This window comes from Scomber scombrus, chromosome 3 (genome assembly GCF_963691925.1).
Source record: "Scomber scombrus chromosome 3, fScoSco1.1, whole genome shotgun sequence".
Lineage (NCBI taxonomy): Eukaryota > Metazoa > Chordata > Actinopteri > Scombriformes > Scombridae > Scomber > Scomber scombrus.
Genome location: NC_084972.1, coordinates 15,397,165 through 15,419,179, shown reverse-complemented (window position 1 = coordinate 15,419,179; position 22,015 = coordinate 15,397,165). Strand labels below are relative to the sequence as shown.

Below are 22,015 nucleotides of genomic sequence, written 5' to 3'. Positions count from 1 at the left end.
AACTTGTTAACATGACATAATGTTCTATCATGCTACAAAGGCCACATTAAAGCCACAATAAGAATTGCAACTGATCTCTAATAACTTATGTTATTGTGTGCTGTTACACACACTTTTTCCCTCTGTGGTTGAACTGTCTTAGCTTCGAAAGTGTTTGGATCAAAAGTCACTGGATCAGGGTTCTTTTGTGCAGTATTTCCTTAAACATCGATGCTCAAACTGAGCTGTTGGTATGAGAATATCTAACATACACACAATACAGACAAATACAGAAAATCTTACTAACTCTACAATGACGTGCATGAAAAAACAAGTATAATACAAACTGCATAGCTTGTGATACAATCGGTTGTTAAACCACACTCAACCCTGTTGAGCTTTAAAGTGTAAGTTTCCTGAATCTTCTTTTTTTTGGCTAAACAGAGAGATGCAGAAGAGGAAGATGATCATACTCAGTTATGTATCAATGTGTGAGTGTAATGACTGTTAAAACATACACTGTAAGATGGCGCGGGCCTCAGTGGACCCCAGAGGGAGAAAAGAAAGCCCAGATAAATAGAAATGGCCAGACTACAGTGAACAACAGGGGCTATGTCCAGATGTAGTGACAAAACCAACCAGCATATACATAACATTATGTAATCAAAAGCAAAAAAACAATAAATGGCTCTCTCTTTGCTTACACAGGTCTGACGCACTAACAAAAACAGGGGGAAAAAAGTAAAAGTGATGATTCACTGAAATAGCCCTAGTGGTATCTGGTTCATGAGCTTGATGAATCCAAGCTGGATGTTGAGATGTGGAGAACAAATACTTTCCAGGAGGAGATGATTCAGTCACGGCCACCTCCCATGATCTGTAGCAGGAAGCTGAACAGGTAAATAATGTCCAGGTAGATGCTGAGTGTGGCAAAGATATATTCCTCTGGACTTATGGTAAAGCGCTTGTTTCCTAACAACATCTGAGTGTCAAATGCCAGGAACTGTAGCAGAGAAGGATGGAGAGAGATATTTAGTAAATGAGACAAAAATGATATTCAGTGGAGTGATATCTTTTGTTTTTTAATTCTCACCAGAGTAAAGAGTATGGCTCCCATCACAGCATAAATGGCGTGTAACCAGGGAACCTGTTACACAAGATGAAAAATGCATTACAAAACACAGTTAAGAAGGACAGCAGGTTGTTAATTTAAGCAAGACAGCGCAGCGCTTTGCTAGATTATCTGTGAGGTTAATCCCTGTCAGTAACACATTCCCAAATACAACCCACAGCACCTGGATCCTGAAGCATTTACTCAGCTATTTTTGACTTCTTCTAGAAAGGTGTACTGATCAGATTGTGCTAGAAGCAGCAGAAGGCAGTAAACGTACATATCCAAAGGGGACGACAATGGACATGGTGATGGCACAGAGAAGCATGACCATACACAAAGAAAACAGGACACCCTGACAGGATGTGACATCAATCTGGCAACAGGTAAGAGAAGAAAAAAATCAGCACATGATGAATTTATTTAATTATAACAAAAATCTGTCTGTTTTGTTGTGTTTAAGTGGTTGGAAATCTTTCTTACTTTGCTCTGGAAGCTGAAGATGGTGACACAAAAACATACCATAGCAGTGATTCCCACACACAGAACCACTGACTTGGTATTGTAAAAGCTGCAGGAAGAGAAAACAGTCACATTACAGGAAACAAAGGCCCGGATGAGTTGAACCCAATGTGTCAGACACGCACAACTACATCACCATATGTTCTCACCTTGACACAAATCCCATCATGAAGGCCATACTCAAAGTCTGTGAGGAGAAGAGTAAAGAAAGAGCACCACAGTTAGGCTATATGTTGAGTATAGAGCATAGCTGTATTCTACCATAATGTGCTGTTTTCATAATGATGAATACTTACGAAGAGAACTAATAAAATGATGTTCCAGGGAAACTGCCGTCTGTTTAGGAACATTTAGGAAAGGAAAATCCAAGTTGTCGTGACTTAAATTCATAAATGTACATCTGTTGGTTGCATTTTATTAATATCTATTTTATTTATACTGCAAAGTAACCTTACCTCAAATCCCCACAGCAAGACAGTGCAATGTAGGTGGCGAAGAACATGAGACTGTTAAAAAAGAGAAAAGGATGATACAAAATGTAAAAAAAATCAAGTAATAGAAAATAGGTGACACTATAATGAGAGTTATAATGTGTTTTCACTTACTAAGATACCATGTACAAGCTGGGATGAGTCTGAATATAAAACCTCACAGGTGCACTGGAGAGACAAGAAATAAATGGATTCAGCACTTTTTTTTTAATCAAAGGGGATAAAAACAAAGACTATACTTGTAGGCAGTGGTCTGACTTTGCATTAGTTACCAAAATGTGAAGAGAGCAATAATTCCTAGAGTCACCAATAGTTGAACCATAAGAATGGCATAGACCTGCAGGAAGACAGAGTTCAGTGTGGTTTACATAATAGATCATCTGAAAACTGCTGAATCATTTAAATCACTTCCTGAGAAGAGAGTGTATGAGTATGTGCATGATCTAAAAAGCTACACAAATGTGTAATTTACTTGTCACTTGTTTTATTGAGTGTGTTTGTACCTTCCTGATGAAGGTCCGCCTGATGGTCTTGTCATCCCAGGAAAACTGGGCCTGCATCTCTTCGTAGCCTGAAGAGACAAAGAGGCAGTTAGCAAACATTTGGGCATTGATCTTTGTAGAAACAGAGGATAACGACTTGATAGCCAGTGTATAATATCCACAACCAGTTTGTTAACCCACAAACAAGCAGTTTTTTACCTGCAGTTGCCTCCTGATAACTGGGTGGCTCATTGTCATCGTTCACCTGCTGAGATAGATTGGAAGTTAGCAGGTTTTATAATAATTTCAACTAGCTGTATATAAAAAAACAGCATCCTTTACAGTCACTATACAATGTAAAAACATATTGTTCACTTTCCCACACATGAACCAACACAACTTCCCTTTCACAAATGTGTCTATGACAGTCTATAATATATTAGACTCTACTGATAAAACTGAATGAGGACACTTTTCCATAACAGATCTGGCTACACAACAGCCTCCATGTTTGGTTAGTTGAAAGGATCAGGATGGGTCTGCTGGACCTCCATCTTTGGGTAGCATAGATAACACTAGTGTACCAGCTAAGGCAATGTGTATTAAATGAACTCAGTCATAAAACAGTTTACATTTATGTAATTATTAGACTGATAGTGCTTGATTTCAAGCATGACATATCTCTCCAGTAACTTAAAGCTAGCACTTTATAATTTGTGCTTCTGTATGAGCTCTTTATTTTAGGAGCCTCATCTATCACAGTTAATATGACGAATTCAGGATATTATCAATAATTGAACTAATCTATCGCAATGAATCACTACATAATTTATTATATAGCTGCACTTTAACTATAAGGAAGGAAAATTAAAAACATACCTTTCCCTTCTTCATGATTTTGCCTTTTGGCTCCTTTGTTTTGCTCCTGATGAGGGGGTCAAAACTATTCTGAAGTCACTAGTAAGATTTTTTCTCTTTTCAATCCAAAATAGGAAAATTTTCAGCTCCTCTTCTGTTGTCTGGTGGGGTAAATGTGGTCAAAAACACTGCCAGTTGCGAGCAAAATGTTGCTTAGTGTTGCTCTGAATTTGTCTCCAGTGTGAGGATTACATTGGAGCTTTATAGGCATCCATTTGGTTAATCTCTCTCTAACCCTGATCCCACGCCACCCCTATCCTCTTCTTAATGACGCTGTTCCAGCAAAGTCCAGGTAGTCCAAAAACACTGAGATGACGGCAGACTGTACCACTGCTGTTGCTTAGCAGGGGTGTCGTTTATGTCTGGCACAGAGCTTCTCAGCAGTGTTCCAGGACAGTTAATCATCCTAGTGTTCACCAGAAAGATTCAAAGGACTTACATATCTGAATTACATATACATTGCATAACGATTTTGCTCCAATTTAGGGCAGAGCAGGGGTACAGATCTATGGGATGTTTGATAATAATTGTTTTGTAAAGAAATATAACACTAAAAGTAACAATCCCAGCATATGTCAGTTTGTTTATATACAGTAGGGTCCAAAAGTCTGAGACCACTTAACGGGAAAGTGGTTTCAGACTTCTGGACTAGACTATACACCAACATGTTCCTGAATAACATTGTTTTTTTAAGATAGCCTATGATGTATGATTGTCAACTTTTGTGTTTTACTTAATGTAGACTGTCAAAGCTCTGTCTTTTGCATTCATGGTTGTATCAATGGATCAATAAAACAAAGCTACAGAGGACAGTTGGGTGTGTGTCAGTTCACGCATGACATCATGTTTTTGTGTAAGAGACTAGTTTAGTAACAGGCAGACTAGACTAATGAGATGAAAGTTAAGAACATTATGGGGCACACATGACCTATACAATCAGTAATAAGGAGATTTACCAGAAAGCACCCACCTTTGATCTACTTTTACTTCAATGAATTATACTTTTACATTTTCTGTGTTAACAAACATGCAATTTACCAAACATAAGGACATTCTTGAATGTCTATTTTTTTTTTTTTTGACAATTTACTTTGTCATGTAAGCAGCTGAAAGTGTTGACATCTTTAAACATGACCTACCTCTTTCATCTGGCTTTTGATTAGAATATTTTATGGGCATTGTTTTATTTGACCAGTTATTTTATTGTATTAACATTATTATTGTGTTATTTCCTATGATTTTTTCTATTTGTTACTGTCTTTGATCAATTTTATCAACTTTTTTTATTGGTTTTATTACATTTTAATATTTTTGTGTGCATTAGTCTCATATTGTTTATACTGTATACATTTGTTCAGTCTTATTATCACCTTGTCAGTCATCTGTAAACGCTTTGAATGCATTAATCTGTAGGAAAATTGCTTTTACAAATGAAGTCCGATTGATTGCTTGATATTATTCTTTATATTACAAAAAAATAGTTCTCAAATGTGTGAAACTGCAGACATAATCGTCGTGACGCCTGTGCATCCTTTGATTAAAAATAGTGTTGAACGATCACTGTGCTCCTGTGAATAGACAAGTAGCTGGAAAATAAACTCTGAGATGAACGGAGAGGCCAGTACGAGCAGGTAGCCCCAAAAGTGAAGCCAATGCGGAAGGGACTTGTACCTGCGCCCAGCAGGGGGCGACTCCACCGGCTACGATTGTATGGAAGTCTTTAAGTACATGACCTCAGTGAGCTCTTTCCTAATTACGTAATGGTCTCAGTCGCTAGTTTCAAGTCTTATTTAATACAGCATCATGCTTTTTGTAAATTGTGGTTCCATTTAGACAAAATAGACGACATAGCCCGGTACGCTTTAGAGCGTGGCTACATTGTGATTGACAAATTACTACAACAGCAACAACCTCGTTGTACCCCCAGCTTCACAAAGTATAGGCTGCTGCTCTTTCAGCATGTTTTCAGTTAATGAAAGTAACATTTGGGTCGCCTAAAAATGTCATGTTCGGCGTTTGGTTATACCAAAAGACCCTAAAATGTGTTTATCCGGTAAGTACATTTTGTTTTATGGTTTTAAGCGTGTTTTTCATTGGCAAAAAATAGCCATATAGGCTGTATAGCCTACCGTACTAACCTAGCTAGCAGCTGATACACCTGGAGGCCTCAGGTCACAATAGGAGGCCAAATTTGTTTCTCCCAGCATGGTTAAGTCATGACACGGCCCTACTCTGCTTCTGATTGGCTAATACTTGTTGTTTTGGTTGGTTTGGTTGGTTAGGTGTGACTGTGTGGCGGCTACGTCCATTACTTTTTATTCTATGGGCCAGTCATACTCTGACCTCACAACAATGGAAAGTTAACTTCTCCTCTGATACTTAAACCATGTGACCATCTGTATGATCTCCTTCACAAGAAGGCAGCAAAGATATCACATGTACTGCAGGATGTTTGCCTGAACACTGAAGCTGTTGTGTTACAGTGCGCTGTCTCCATGGACTCAGTCAGCACAGACAGATTTTTGAGTCACTTTTTGATGTTGTGTCATTTGTGATTTTGTAAATGGTTTGGTTAACTATGAGAATGTTTTTCTCTGTGCTGATTTATTAGCTTAAAGTGAAGCGGGTACTGCAGCCAATAGTTTGTGTATTTCATTCATACAGACAAGACTGTGTAAGTAATGTGTTTGATAAATGCATTGATAGAGGTTTTTTAGTGTTCAGTCTTTATATTTGGCTACTCAGTACTGATCTGGACCTGTATCATAGTAGAAACTTTGTAGCATATATGAGAAAATACAAGGGGAGCACTTGTAAAACATGTATCTGTGGTATGCGCATTGTCTCTTTTTGACATAAACATCTCTTTGTCACAGTTGACACACTGTCCTAATTAATACTTTATACCTAAATGACCTGTCTCACTTGGCTTATGAAACACTCTACTGGTAAAATGATCGCTTGGAGTTTCAGAGTTGATTTAACTGTCCTGATTTTGGCCCCTGTGGTTTAAATGGGCTGGAAACCGCCACTGAATAACCACTTCCTCCAGTCCTCAGTCCATAAAACATGTTAAATAAAGTTACTCAGTGCACTCTTCCTTCTTGTTACCACTAGATGGCAGCAGAATGCAAGAAAATATGCCCTCTAGAAGAGATTATTAGAAGATACATGCATCAGACACAGTAGGTAGTAAAATGTATTTTGTCCTTTTGCTTCCATGTGTAGAAAAGTAGCAGACCTGGGAACAAGAGACCCCATTTTCTACAAAACGTTATTTATCACCTTGTTATAGCCTTGGACTCTGAGGATATTTGTGTCATCATAATAGCCCCACTGACTGTTTTGGCCCCTGTGGTTTAAATGGGCTGGAACGGCCACTGAATCACCACTTCCTCCAGTCCTCAATCCATAAAACATGTTAAATAAGTTACTCAGTGCACTCTTCCTTCTTGTTACCACTAGATGGCAGCAGAAGGCAAGGAAATATACCCTCTAGAAGAGATTATTAGAAGATGCATGCATCAGACACATAGTAGGTTGTAAAATGTATTTTGTCCTTTTGCTTCCATGTGTAGAAAAATAGGAGACCTGGGAACAAGAGACCCCATTTTCTACTAAACTTTATCTATCACCTTGTTATAGCCTTGGACTGAGAGGATATTTGTGTTATCGTAATAGCTTGTCTGTTGACCATCTCATTCAACAGAATTAAAAAAGGTAAAGAAAATTAAACTGAACATTTCAAAAATCGTTATCAAAATAAAATACCAACAGTGGCAAAGTTTGTTCTTGCCGTAATTGGTAAAGGTGGCATGTGAAGACCTCAACATGCACCATAGAAATGACTGGAACACTGTTGAGTCACAGCTCTGCCAGGAATTAGACTGTCTGCAACTGCAGAAGACTTTGTGTGTTATCTGTTGCTGTATGAGATATAAAAGTTTGGCTATATCGACATAAATGGAGGGCACAGGGCACTAAGGGAGCTATATAATATTCCTCTGGGGACTCCTCAGTCTTACTGCGGAAGAAAATCACCTGATAGGAAGGTGATATATTGTTTTTGTCAAAACAAATAGGCTACACTGTTGGAAATGTGGTTCCTGATATTCATAGGAGTCACAGATTCTCAAGGCTGTTTGAAATAGAAGTCCACAAAAGAGGGGATCATAATTATTTAAAGGAGACGCTGTTTATGGAAAATGTTCCCAAACATTTACAGTAATTCATTTTTCCCAGGCCTACCAGTAGACTGAAGAGATAGTGCAAGGCAGGGTTTCTCCTTGTACTGTATGGTACCCTGACTGTACACCTTCAAAGCATTTGCATACACAAGTTCCCAATTAACCCACACTACAATAGTCTTATCAATGTTACATTTGCATGTGTCTTTGAATAGTCAATTTCAATTTATAATCTCCCTCCCAGTGGCTGCTCGTCGCCTCTCCTCCACAAAAAGTTACTGTGGGTTTGTGGCAAAGAATACCACCTTGTATTTCTTGAAGGACGACACTCATTTACTTGTTATCACACACTAAAAAATCAAGTGATGTTTCTTGTTAGCAATAAAGCCCCTAATGGCCCTCAGACCAGGAGCACGATTGGCTGATTGCTTCTGTTGCTAGGCTACAGCTCCATGGTATGCCTCGGCAATGCTGATAGTTGCATCACATTAGGGAAGCAAATTAAAAAAGATGAGCACAAGGAAAAATGCTATATAACAATATTTTATAATGGCGGTCTGTGGTGTGACCATAAAACATTTACAAAATATTCACAAGGTGATGCAGTCAGTTGACAATACATTTATTTCGATCATATACTTTCAAATAAAAAGTTTATACTCCAAGTGCATGGTTCAAATGCTGCTTTCTCTTTGCAGTCTGTAGAGCAATTTATTATGTGTTGTCAATGATGCTGACATTATACAATACTTCATTACTAACTTCATATACATATCTGAGACTCTGCAAACTAAGGAGGGTACCAACCAAGAATAAAGGATATATACAAAATTTACAGAGAACACCTTAACATATAACCCATCAGACACGGTCTAAAATGACCAATAATTTCTCCCTGATTACCGCATACCAATACAATGCAATTTACTCTCATTTCTTAAAAATGTTATACATTTCTCAATCACAAATGGGTGATTTTCATAAAGATTTCCCACATGGGTGGCATGTTGTGAAAATAGCTTATGACATTTCAACAGGGCATCCACAAACCGTCCTCCTATCTGTGTGTTAGACATTTCTATTGCTATGTTATATATTGATTTAAGATGTAAGAGGTTTCTTAATGTATGGAAAGTGCCTTTTACACTTGTGGCATGAATGTACAGTAAGAAATCAAGACAGGTGAATGCTCCTGTTTCTCTGGGCAAGAGTATGTGCTTCTCTCTTGTTTGCTTTGTGAGCTGGTATAGGAGGACAAAGTCAAGTGAGGAACGACAGACCCCTTCTTCTTTTTTGGTCTTCAGAACAAACTGTCTCTGACAAACTCCAGGAGAGTGAGGTGATGACTTGGTGGTTTGATGTTGTCTCGAACAACCCAAGGAAGAGCACAGTTTCTGTTTTTAATAGTTTTTTTAGCCATCCTGGAAGCAACTGGAGGGATCAGTCTGAGTTTGGGGGCCTCCACTTCCTGCTGTGCCTACATCCTTCACTACAGTCCTCTCTCTCACAGCATCAAGCTTGGCACAGCTCCTACAACAACTGTCCAACATGCAGAGGCCGGCGCCTGTGGCAGGCCTGGCTTGCATGGGGAGCAAGGAGGTTCCCCAAGCGGATACCTCAGTAAGATGTGGGCTTTCTGAACTCAAGGGTCTATGCGGAACGCTAAAAGCTTGTCAGAGTGTTGGTTGTTCAGGGTGCGCAGGTCTGGGAGACGGAGCAGCAACTTTGGGAAGAGGGTGCTGTCATCTGGGCGGCGATTGGTGATGAGAGAGCGCAGAGCTTTTATTAGATTTTCCTGCAGTTGCTCCACTGCTCCCACCTCCACTATACCAGAGCGGTCTGCAGAAAGGGAGGGGAAATGAAGGTGAGATAAGAGGAGATGTGCACATAGAGTACAGTACAGCATGTGCTTATGTGCATGTGTAGTATAGAATAGTAGTATAGTCTTACCAGCAGAAACCAGCACGACAGCCATAAAAAGGGCCATCTCATCTGGTTCTAGACCCAAGGATCCCAGTTTCTCACTGAAATCAAACATGGCGTCCAGTAAAGAGCCCATGCCCAGAGCCCTCAGTGATGCCAGGGAGTATGTCTGCCCATTGAGGAAGGTCACAGTCCTCTCCTTTGGATCAAACAATGAGCAGAACCTCACCATCAGAACCTGTGGACAGAACCAGATCAGGTCAGTGTCAAAAGAAACTCACATGGGATGAGAATTAAGCAACGAAAAAAGCCCCCAATATAACTACATAAACCATTAAATTTTGTGTAAGTGGATGTACCTGGAAAGTGCCAGATTTGAGCAGCATGACTTGATCATGTTGGCTAAGATTCTGGAAGCCTGGGATGCTCTTTGCAAACTCAACCACTTCTTTAACAGCAGGAGTGAAGCACTGGGAGAAAGACTCCCACACCTCCTGACTGGAGCGACTGGCTGGAGCCACAGGACATGAATTGAGTGGACATGCCTGTCACAGAAAAGAGAGCAGAGAGGAAGAGACGCGTTAAGTACTTTTTATTGACATCAAACAGATAATATTTACATACTGAAAAAAGAAAATACTCACCAGCACTTTGGCTCCTCCATTCAGCTTCCAAGGGCAGGAATTTTGGTTCTGGGAATCGCTGGCCTGGAAACTGTTATGATTGGCTGTGTAGGACTGAGATGATAGGTGGCCAGTGACGGGGCATTGATTCTGGTTGGAGGAGAAGTTGTACTTGGAATTGTCAACGTTGGTGTTGTTGGAGATTTCGTTGTTGGTGTGTGCAACAGGGCAGTTTGAGGCACGATGGTAGCTTGATGTCAGGTTTGCCTGCTCCCCGTGAAGCATGTGCTGTGTCTGGGTTGCTGTGTGCGACAGGGCAGGTTCATGCACTGAATTGTTCTGGAAAGATTGGGTGCCAAGGTTGCTGGCAGCCATCTTGAGCGGTTTCTCCTCAGTGCTTATCAAGTTGCTACGGTAAGACTGTGATATGGAGCTGGCTCCTTCATTTGACTGGTGGTTCTGCGGACTGCAGGGGGCGTCTTGAGGAGGTGACACCTCCATTTCCATGGAGGCTGATTCATTGAGACTGTTCATGTAGCTCTGCATCTCATCCAGTAGTCTCTGCTTCTCCCGCTTGGGAATACGCCCAAAGCGCACAGCTGAGGAGAACCAAGAGTAACATCTGTTAGCATTTACTGACAGCAAACATTGATATCACTGCCAGCTACTTACTGGCAGCTTTCTGTAATGCATACATGGAACAGCAGAAACAGTTAAAAATGATTTTCATATGCAAACAAAGTAGAAAAACAACAGTAAATCCTTACTCTAACATGGATTCTACATCTAACACAATCTGTAATCTCTTTGTGGATTACAAATCCCAAAACCTCCCTACTGTCTCTGACTAGTCCATCACAGCTGTTTCACTGCAATATAGAAACTAAAGCTGTCATCTCATTCTCCTCTCCATCCTTACCCTCCCTTCCCCCTTTTCAATACTGCACCACCACTGACAGCCCTATTTATAGTACGCTCTATGCTACACTGCCTCCCCCAGTCTCTCTCCCTTTTTGTCTCTCATTCGAGCACTCACTCTCTCTTTTTCTGTGGAAGTAGGTCACTGGGTCAACAGTATTGAACATGATGTCATTAGTAAAGTGACAGAGTGATTGAGTAGTGCAAAGGTCATAAAGAGAAGAGAGGCAGGTAGGATAGGGTAATAGAAAAAGAGTTGAAGTTGGAAAAAAAAGATCAAAAATGATTTTGACATGTTGTCAAGTCAAAGACATGAAATGAAAATGAAAAGTGGCTTTGTGGGTCTCTTACATTATTGTTGTGGGTTAGGGGTGGAACCAATCATTGAATTGAATGTCACATTTTTATTTTACAGGTAATTTTGAGTGCTTATTCAGATAAGAGACACAGTCAATTAATAATACACTTTCCCTGCTGTGATCTGCCGAATTAGCAGGTGATTTTTCATTCCCATATTCTGGCTTTTTTAGGTCAACTAAAAATGTTTGCTCCAGAACAATGATTTATTATCACCTAGTTTAGCCATGTCCCAAGAGACTGGAGCCTTGCGATGAAATAATGCAGTAGAACAGATCAACTGCATAATATTATTTAAAACTTTGATGAAGGCACTGTACATTTTAATGATTAACAGGCTAGAATAACATTATTTTGAAATGATTGCTTGTTAATGTCAATGTTGAAAAAAATGAAAAGGAAAGACAGTACATCTTGGTGAACATATAATCAACAACTTTTGTGCCCCAATTTCCCAAAATAAACCATATTTGTCACAGTTTCTTTTTGACTGATGACTACTGGGACTCTTGAGCTCCTCTTGCCATAAATCAGACAGGAGGGCAAGAAGAGAGGGAGACAGAAAGGAACAAAAGACAAAAGGAGAAAAACAGAGAAAGAAAAGAAGGGAAAATGAAGAGATGAAGAGAGAATACATTTTTTGTGATGCGAAGTATGACCTAGAAGTATTCAGCCATTGACTCAACCTTCGGTTGAAAGCTACTATAGGAATTACTGAAAGGTATTCTTTGAGCTATAACATATGATCAATATAACTCTAAATCCTCTGCTTAACGCTAACAAAACTGATGTTTCGGTTTTAGTTTCCTTTTGTCAAAATATTGTCTATATATATATTTAAGCACATTAACACTGTTTCTCACCATCTCTTGACATGCCAACAGAGAGACATTTCTTAAAGCGGCAGTGTTGGCACCGGTTTCGGTTCATGCGCATGATGAGACAATTTTCATTCTTGACACACATCTTGTAGTGGATGTTCTGCTGAATGCTGCGTCTGAAGAAACCCTGGAGAAGACACAAGAAGGATAAAGGCTTTAAAGTGTGCCTGTTGTGGCAATGTATCAGTGTGTGCACACCCACAGAAAAGAAAGACATGACGCAATACTGTCTTTGTTTAGTCTCACCTTGCAACCCTCACAGGCGTGCACACCGTAATGGAACCCAGATGCGATGTCACCACACACCTTACACAGAAGCACCATACCTCCAGTCTCTATAAAAGAGGCAAACATCCATAATCAGTGATATAAATACAGTAACAAACTGCTGGCAGGTAAACATGGAGTAATACAGGAAGTGTGGAAAGTGAGGGGATACTTACTTGTGAAGGTGCCAGTAAAACCACAAGGTCTTTTGGCCACTGTGGGATGGTTGTAGGTTGCTGATGATGCTGTTGTTATTTGGGCAACTGGAGTGTTATTTACTTCAGGAAACTGGAAGACCATTTTCGGGGAAGGAGTTCCTCCTCTTTGTTCCCCTCCATGCTTCAGGGCCCCAATCTCCTGAAAGGAGACACCCTCTGGGGATGAAGGCTGTGAGTGGGAGGAAGGTGACTGGGTCTGGTATCCACTTGAAGGGCTGCCAGGACTTGGGCTGGCACTGCCAGACGAACCAGCGTACAAGATAACACCACCTGGAGGGACAGAGAGGGGCAAAAACTCAGTTCCCTGATCTTCATCGAGGTCTCTGTTCACATGCAGAATGTGAGTGTGAGTGCAAGTGTTGAGCAATACTTTGATCCGATGACTTTACTTGGCAGACTTTAACAAAGACACACAAAATCCTGATCATGTTTGGACAACAGAAATTTAATCTGATGATTTATTTAAGAAAAATGTTGAGGCTTGAACAACAACAATTCTGACCTGGATATCTGAGCAGAGCATTTCGGTTTCTTTTCTGTAAGATAATCAAATAAAAAAGGTATTGTCTTGCCAGCTCTCATGAAAATGCTCTGAAAAAAAGCTTCCTGCATGTTGCATTTACTGATTAACTATACTTTGACATATTGAAAGCCCACTGGAAATTTCCTGTAAATAAATATGCGACAGCTAGAAGATATAAATACTTTTATCTGATGGTTGAAACCAACACTCAAAATGCAGAATATCATCCCAGCATTTTATACAAATGTCATATCAAATCTATGTGGCTCTGTTGGAATAGGAAACACAATAAAACATTTATTGCACTGTGACAGGAAGTCACTATGCGTTCACAATAAATGCAACAGACAGGCCTTTGTTTAGGGATGTCACATCAAGTCGGAAATGCCCTACTACCCCTCAATGCAACACCCATCCAACCCCCTTGTTTTGCAGACAGTGTTCCTCTCTGCAAGATGAAAGACTGCCCCTCACGTGCAGGCTCAGCCAGCCAGCTCCCTGCCTGCTTGCTTTCAGCACTGAGTCTTTTCTCCTCTGCCCCCTCCCTTCTTCTCTAGCCTTCTCCCCTCCTACCGCCTCCTCCCTCCCTCCCTCCCTCCCTCCCCACTTTGGCTCCGGGCACGCAGACCCATCTATCCGCCAGCCACCTGACCGGGAGCTCACATGGACTCTTGACACAGTTCCCGCCCGGCTCACAAGGCTCTTTGCGCAGTCCCGTGTAGACAACAGCAGCAGTACAATAACAAGCACTAGGGCAGATCACGTTTGGAATAGAGAGGGCTTTAATGCTGTGACTACAGACGTAGAGGAAGGCAAGCAGGGTGCAGCCACTTTAAGTCGCTGCATTCCACAGAGCCACTAGAGACTCTGCAGTCACGTTGTTGCTGGCCATTATTTTGACACACTAAAATAATTTGTTTACTGGTTTTGTGAGTCTAAGAGAGCACCTGATTGTGCATCTATATCACAAGGACAGAAGGAAGGCAAAACCACTAAAACATTTTTACCCACTTTAAGGCTGACAGTACTTTTAATCTATGGTTCAATGGTAAATTAAAAAAAACTAAAATGAGTGCTATTGCAGATATTTATGATATTAAGACATTTTATTTTTGTGCCTATAGTAGCTCCATGTTTCACTGAGGATCATCCTCATTTTCCTTTTCATTCAAAAGCCTGCCAACTTCCTCATGTGTAGAAATTGCATACTTAACATACTTCATTGACAATCTATCACTGATGAACACGATTGCTCTATGTAGGTCACCATCACACAAACATTTTCATTGAGCAACCTGTAACACGGGACTTAATATCAGATGTCTGCTGTACTCTGCCCAACAGGTTACTGCAGTCACGTTAAGAGATGTCTCACTGTATCTTAAGTGTTATCTATAATAGTAACAATAGCCTTGAATTGGCTACACTGTCATTTTTGTGCATTTCCTCTTAAGGACCTTGAATCATCTGAGAAAAAAGCCTCCCCCTGCTCCTGTTCTCTCTCCTTGAGAAAACACGTGCTGAATTTCTGTGTAACTCTAAGTGCCTCCTTAATTCCACTACTTACACGTGTCAACACTGAATGCAAGGTACTCTAGGCTTGATGGCTTGTGCGTGTGGCGTCAGCTCCAGTGTCTGACCTGCTGTGACTTCACTTCACACACAGATGTTGCATGTGCATGAGCAGTTTCCTGTGCGTTTGTGTCAAAGTGGTAAAGCTGCATAGACATGTGCATCACCTAAGGAGGACATGGGTCACACCTGGACTGTCACACGAAATCCACACCCCCTTTCTACATTCACCGTTACATCTCCGCCCCTCTGGTGTAAAAACATTTCGTATTCTGTCTCCTCGTAACTATTTCCAGGAATCTGGTTTGACAGTCTGCCGGAATGAACTCTGCTAATATGAACTGTGCTGTACTCAGGCACAGGTTACAACATGTGACCTGTGGACACACACAGAGCCATAGGAACTACAGAATAAACAAAACACTCTGCAGCCCCTCCCTCTGCCAGTCCTCCATGACTTCCCCTCTCATATATTCCCACCCCCTAGGCACGCACGCATGGAATGCACACTGTATAAACATTCTGCTAATGTCATATCCGGGGAGAGACGCTCCTATACCATAACTAGTCTGTCATGTCATGTGAACATTTACAATTGTTCATGGGCAGTAAGCCCCAGTCCACGTGAAACGGCTGGCCTCATGTCATGTGTCTATTTATGAAGCTCTATTCAAGGCTGATGGCCTTTTCTATCACATGAACCTCTAATGATCTTCTAAAGAATTATTAATAGTCCCATTGTTGTTCCAATATGTACTTTAGTTCATGGAGTTCTGTAGTTCAAAAATCGAAATAGTTTTACATGTAGGTCTTGTGGGTTCACTCATATGTATGTATAATAGACTAGAAGAATCAGGTTAAACTTGATCCTTCTTGAAACTCTATCTGTTATTTGAATCAAGTTTGGCTTTTAATGTGACTCAGATAGTTGTGTGATCACCTGTCATGCTGGCAGGCTCAAGGAATCTGATTTCAAGACTGGCATCAGAGCTCAGCCAGACATTGTTCTTGCCAGCATGGGGACATCTGTGACGCATTTATGCATTTCACATAATGATAACATTGTCTGACATAATGAAAACACATTCAGGAGATGACATACATCTTCTTTTTTTAAATCATTAAATGCTATCACAGCCATGCAGTAGTCATGCTTTTAGGGCACAAGGTCAGCTTTCTGGACAGATTATTCATTATATGGTTGGTGAATGGGTAGCTGTGGCCATTCCTTGCCAAGCTTTTCAGAATTACATAGTCACGTTACCATGGAGTTACACTCATGACCCCTCTGGCAGCCACTGAAGCCTACAGTTGACTAACTTTGTCAGAATCTCCTACAATACACGGAATATAACTATATAATGTTGAGTTTTCTTTATTTTTAGATAATCATTGATGATGCACGTGTTTCTTGATGACTTATTTTCCATTTTACTGCCACAAAACTGAACATGTACACAATTTAGAAAAAATATATATACAATAATTAGGCCTACTCCATGATTTCACATAACAATCTATGACTGGGTTTATAATGACATCAAATATATTCTGCTGGCAAGAAAAAGGTACCATAATGACTAAAGAAAATAATAACTAGGCACTACAACAAAGTGAGAGAGTAACCTTATATTACCCATTTAGAAATGGTGCTGTTTTGCCATGTGCCCTCTCTTTTCTTATAAAGTTATAGTTCATAGTTCATGGATAATTAGTAATTTATAACTACATTATTGTGCTCAGGTTATAAACCATAGTCTTCTAAATTAATAAATAATGCCAGAAATTCAGTCCTGTACTGATTCCAGGATAGAAAACCCCGTCCTGGCATCATAACTATGTTAATTGATTCATTTTTCCATTCAAAATATTAATGTAGCTATATTACCACTGAAATAAATGGGATGTGTGTGCACAGTAAGAATGGGGAATTATATATATTTTTTAATTTTATTTTTTAACTTGCAAACATTACACAGTACTTCAAGTTTAAAATGTGTCATTGTACTTCATGGTGAACATTTAAAACCCTTTATGGTAACCAGGAGGAGAGAACAGGTTGTTAAACCCCTCTGACCCACTGACCAAGCTATCAGGCGAATGAAGAGGAATCCCCGTGCGGGCTTTAGAGCGAGCAGAGCGCGCACAGCGGAAAGGAGCGACAACGAGGGGCGGGGTGCACGGGAATCATGCGCTGCACGTGGATACTGAGGCTGTATACACGTGCTGTCAGTTTGAGGCGGGGTTGCTGCGTATTAAAAAAAAACCAGGCGCATGATTGTTGTTTCTGGGTGCACACCAGATGAAGACATGACAATCAGACTGATCGTCATCATCTTCAAGGGTTTTAGTGTCTGTCTACTGTTTGGTTTCCATAGCTTTAGATTACTGTTTATATCCAAATGTATTTGGCTGTATTAGTTGTGACGTCAGGGCGCATTGTTTTATATATCTAGCCGTTAAAAGGCATCGAACGGCTTTCTGTCATGTTACATGTAAATTATGAATCACTAATAAACTGCTATTAACATTTGATTGCCGGTTCAGTCCACATTGATCTGTTCAGGAGTGTTCCTGAAATTCAGACACACACACACACATACACGTCAATAATGCCTGCATATCCATTAGCCAACAATGTTTAATCTATTATTGAACCACAGACATACCAGGAAATGTATTTTTAAATGCTTGTTTAATAAGTTAACTCAAGATCCTGCAACCATCACTCATGTATCATCAGCCCCCCTCCCTCCCACTTACATTTAGCCTAGATCATGATTCACATCCTGGCAGAATTGGGTGTTTACTCCACATTGCCCTTCAAGTCACGGCCGGTACATGGAGGGACAATCTGGCACTGGGTACTTGTTTTGACTCAGTGTGCGTGACTGTACTTTGACATAGAGCGCTCACATGTGTTCAGGGTGTGCACTCTCAATTAAACACGTGTTAAATGAGTGGCAATTAACCATCTAAAGCACGTATGAGGCGAAGGGTGTATAATTCACACATCAATTAAAAAAAAAAAAAAAGGATATCACTTATAAAGGCTAGTGTGGAAAAAGGGACCTACGTGGGCGTTTTGGGTCGCGCTTCACGTGAGTTTTGTTTACATGCGAGGAATCGGAAGTCCGCCGCAAAGATTTGACGAGAGGACTTCCCTCTCCGACCTCAACTCACTCACTAACTCTCTCCAAACTCTTAACTGTCTGCAGTCCACAAGCACCTGGCAACACGCCATATGGTGCACTGGTGAATTACAGTTAAAGAGCGTGGCCAAAAACGGAATAATTCCTGTGCGTGTGGCTGCAGGTTATGTTTAATATACAGCAGCTTCAGCGCCTTGGGAACACAACTCCAGCGCAGTGTTGCATACATCATGAGAGGTGTACAGTGTTTTTAAATAACATGTAGTTTAACACGATTTTTTTTTAAATGAGGCAGAACATGTTTGCTTTCTATAAGTTTGAAAAATTAATCATTCTGACAAATGAATCAATGCACTTGCTCTCTAAGCATATTATTTGATGCAGATGAGTGTTATTGCATATTCACAATATGTACCATTAGCTGTTCCTTTTTTAAATAACTGCTTGTTGGCACTGGGTTGATTATTGCATTGGCTTCAAGCAAAAAAAAACAGAAAAAGCAAAAAGTCTACTCACCACCGGGGCTATTTTCCATGTTTCTCAGTCGGTCGATGTTGAGTTGTTCCGTGATGTGTAATTGAGGACGTTTAATACTGGACTGTCTGCCTCTGCTTGCCACTGAGGAGTTTCGCTGATACAGGTGAAAGAGTCATGAACTGCCAAGGCATAGATAGTGTATCCCAGAGTTTAGACCAATAGGAGTGTGCACTGGGCATTGGGCAGGGGGTCTTGAGAAAAACCCGGTCACAGCGAAGAAAGCAAAAACGATTTAAAAAAAACCGAAACAAATACTTTTTTAGAAATGAAAATTAGAGCAGCAGTACTGATCCAAGTATAGTTTCCAAGGTGAATAGATGCACAGGACAGATCAACTCTCCGTGTGATGCCAAGCTGTGGTAGGGTAGCTATGAGATCTCTAAATTACAGTGTTCCCAAAGCATTCAGCTGCTTGCCATGTACAGTCACCATCAAAACATGACTGGAGTGGAAGTAGTTTAAACACTCCCCCTACTCATCAATAAGCAACACGCGTCCTAAAATAACCAGCACGTTTTCAGGTGCCTGAGAAATGTGACCGTGTCTTTTCTCTTTTTTTTTTTTCGTTCGTTCTCTTTTTGTGTCCCTTCCACCCGCCTGTTTGTTTTATCAGGGATCTCTCTCTCTCTCTCTCTCTCTCTCTCTCTCTCTCTCTCTCTCTCTCTCTCTCTCTCTCTGTCACGCTCTCTGAAAACATCCCCCCTCCCACCTCCGCGTCATCACGCCCCCAGTCTTTTTACTCTTTCTCACTTTTTCATTGGCTGAGAGCCCCGCGCGGAGACGGCTCGTTCGACATTGGTATGCTGGTTAAAGCTCGGCAGCATGTGCGCATGGCATGTGAGCTCGCGCTGCCCTACTGACACACATTTTATGCTAATGAGCTGTTTGGGCTTGGCGATAAGAGGGGGGGAAACGAGGTGGAGAGAGGCCGAGGAAAGCGAGACGCCTCACTCGTCGCCTGTTCTTTAGACTCATAAAGACTGATAAAGACACACTAACGGGCGTTATTGCCAAGCCAGAGTCCATTTTTGATAACGGCACGTGCGGGCAGAGCATCGATAGTCACGGAGGGGATAATTTATTTTTGAAATGTTAATGGAAATATGTAGTTAAAAATTGTACTACTGCTATTTTATACCAGTACACGGCTCCTGTGAAGACACAGGACGCATTCCCTTACCTTTAACATATACAAGCCCACTTCATTATAGTGAATACAATCGTGTTTATTTTCTATGTTAAATTGTTATGTAGTTGCTATCTTATGCCTTATTCATATTTTATGTCATCCTTTTAATTTATTTTTATTTTATTGCTATGTTTCATGTTTTTGTTACTGTTTTTGGTGACCTTCAGGCCTCATTCCATTGTGCATTTGCGTTGGCAATGTAATGACAATCCCTCTCTCTCAAACTGTAGGTGTGAGGTCCATTTAGATTTTGCGTTCAACACCCTTGTGGAGATGTATTGGCAGGTTCCTTTAAGTAACATTTTTCTTTTTTCCCCTTCATATTAGTATGTTTCATTGTTTGGCTGTTTCTATTTAATAATATTTAACTAAGAAAAAAACATTATATTCTAGCTCATTTGTTTCCTGCCATAACTTTTGCTTTTAATAGACAAATATATAACTTTAATGTTCTACAGAAGATACATTTAACATTACAGCAGCACAACATAGGAACATGATTGGTTATAAGTAAGCAGAAAATGTATACAGATTTAATGAAGCTATATAAATAAATCAAATTTAAAAAGCTATATACTGTACATTACCCCAGTCTACATGCATGAAATATAGCACTGGAATATAGCAAAGTCAATAATGCACTTTTCTGATATTCCAGATCAAATCACATACGAAAAAGGTATTTAAGCAAAATATAGTCTAATCAAGAGTAGGCTATTGTGATGCCACAATTAAAAAAATATATATAATATAAAATATATATATATATGTGTGTGTGGCTCACTCCACCACACACTTTACAGTGCTGAACATAATTTTAACAAATAAATTGTCTACTAAAATAAGAAACTACAGATATTGCAATTTGAGTTGAACGTGTCAAAACCTTCACACGTGCCTCCCCTACTCAAAGACTAAAAGCACACGAGTAGACCGCCTGCACGAGGGCTACGCCCACGCTCTCAAACCGGAAACTGGTACAGATTTGGATTGAGGAGTGATTGTCTCTTTTTGTTTAGACGATCTTTGGCTGAAAGCGCTTGCCACGTGCGGAAGGGGCGGTGCTCACCGTGACTCCCACCACCCTCCTCCGCTGCATCACGTTTCTTTTCTCTGTACAGATTGTGTTTGCTAAAAGCCAAAATATCGCTGCAGATTGGCTGGGACATCTTGAATGTAGGTCAGGAGCTGCTTGTACAAACACGAGCATCGTAAAATAGCCCAAATGTGCCTAAAACTGCGGTGTCCTTCCAGAGAGCACGACAACCACACACAACATTGAATTTAGGTCACGTATAGCTTACACTCGGGGGTTGGGAGGAATATTTTTATCCACAACCTTTTTCATAGTCTTGATAGGTGAGCAGAATGAAAAAAACAAAACTCCTCACTGCAGCCTTCAACTCGTAGGGAATTAGGCTAAAGGGTCATCATGAGGTGTGACAGTTTTTAAAACTCATCACATGCTCTGTGGATTTCAACATCATCCGCTTGTATCAGTTACAATTTCGGGGATCTAATAATAGAGCTGCAAGAGTTGCTTTCCACATTGACATCATTTGACTAATTCAAATTTTGATTCAGTCAAATTATATTTTAAGATTTTGAGAAAATGTTTTAATCAGAAAGTAAAGACAAATTATATGACATGATACTGTAATAGACATGAGTTAGGTTTGGTGCTATGGGACCCCTGTACCATGGTTTAAACCAGGATTTATCAGGAATTTTAATCTCAACAGGCCCAGCAGGTGCTTTGATCATTCGGAGATGAGGAGTATGCTCAAATAAGACACAGTGTCCTGCTGTCTAACTGGTTTATTAGATTTTAAAAAGTTAAACTATTTAATAAAATAGAGATAATCTAATATAATCTCTGTCTTTTAGATAAGACTGTTTTGACTGTAGATGAAGTATGCAAAATCAATAATTCAATTTTCTTCAGCACCTGAATGATGAGACAATTGATAGTAGGAGAGACCCAATCCTTAGCCATCTTCTTCAGTTCTAGGAACTTATGTCAGACATAAATAATAGTCTTGATTCTAGTAAATTCTATCTGCTCTCTATTAGACAATCCTTTAAAGGACCAGTGTTTAAGCGTCAGTGGCATCTAGTGGTGAGGTTGCAGATTGCAATCAAATGAATAAGCTACCCCTCACTTC

The 22,015-nt window shown here is 40.2% G+C and overlaps 2 protein-coding genes across 3 annotated transcripts; both read right to left on the bottom strand.

Annotated features, from left to right (window-relative positions):
- Window positions 1–832: 832 nt before the first annotated feature.
- faim2b (Fas apoptotic inhibitory molecule 2b) lies at window positions 833–3,479 on the bottom strand. 2 transcript variants are annotated; one of them, XM_062416281.1, is made up of 12 exons: window positions 3,465–3,479; window positions 2,805–2,853; window positions 2,607–2,674; window positions 2,376–2,440; window positions 2,218–2,271; window positions 2,068–2,118; window positions 1,909–1,948; window positions 1,762–1,799; window positions 1,574–1,661; window positions 1,371–1,466; window positions 1,073–1,126; window positions 833–982 (listed from the first exon to the last, which is right to left on the bottom strand). In XM_062416281.1, exons 1-12 carry the CDS (start codon window positions 3,477–3,479, stop codon window positions 833–835), a joined length of 768 nt encoding a protein of 255 aa, XP_062272265.1. The 2 variants fall into 2 exon arrangements, with proteins under 2 accessions (XP_062272265.1, XP_062272266.1); XM_062416282.1 differs by having other exon boundaries at window positions 2,805–2,850.
- A 4,789-nt stretch (window positions 3,480–8,268) lies between these two features.
- LOC133977329 (nuclear receptor subfamily 1 group D member 1-like) lies at window positions 8,269–19,096 on the bottom strand. The gene is made up of 8 exons (XM_062415445.1): window positions 18,641–19,096; window positions 12,836–13,147; window positions 12,639–12,727; window positions 12,375–12,519; window positions 10,258–10,835; window positions 9,973–10,158; window positions 9,641–9,851; window positions 8,269–9,529 (listed from the first exon to the last, which is right to left on the bottom strand). Exons 1-8 carry the CDS (start codon window positions 18,657–18,659, stop codon window positions 9,333–9,335), a joined length of 1,737 nt encoding a protein of 578 aa, XP_062271429.1. The 5' UTR covers window positions 18,660–19,096; the 3' UTR covers window positions 8,269–9,332.
- Window positions 19,097–22,015: the final 2,919 nt, after the last annotated feature.

Bases quoted from the DNA above. Each gene is read 5' to 3' on its own strand.
- faim2b (XM_062416281.1), bottom strand. The intron at 1,467-1,573 runs GTAAGAAAGATT...ACCTGTTGCCAG, and splicing joins TCTTCAGCTTCCAGAGCAAA to ATTGATGTCACATCCTGTCA. The intron at 1,127-1,370 runs GTACGTTTACTG...CTTGTGTAACAG, and splicing joins TTGTCGTCCCCTTTGGATAT to GTTCCCTGGTTACACGCCAT.
- LOC133977329 (XM_062415445.1), bottom strand. The intron at 10,836-12,374 runs GTGAGAAACAGT...GGTTCTCCTCAG, and splicing joins TGTTGGCATGTCAAGAGATG to CTGTGCGCTTTGGGCGTATT. The intron at 10,159-10,257 runs GTGAGTATTTTC...TTTCTGTGACAG, and splicing joins ATGGAGGAGCCAAAGTGCTG to GCATGTCCACTCAATTCATG.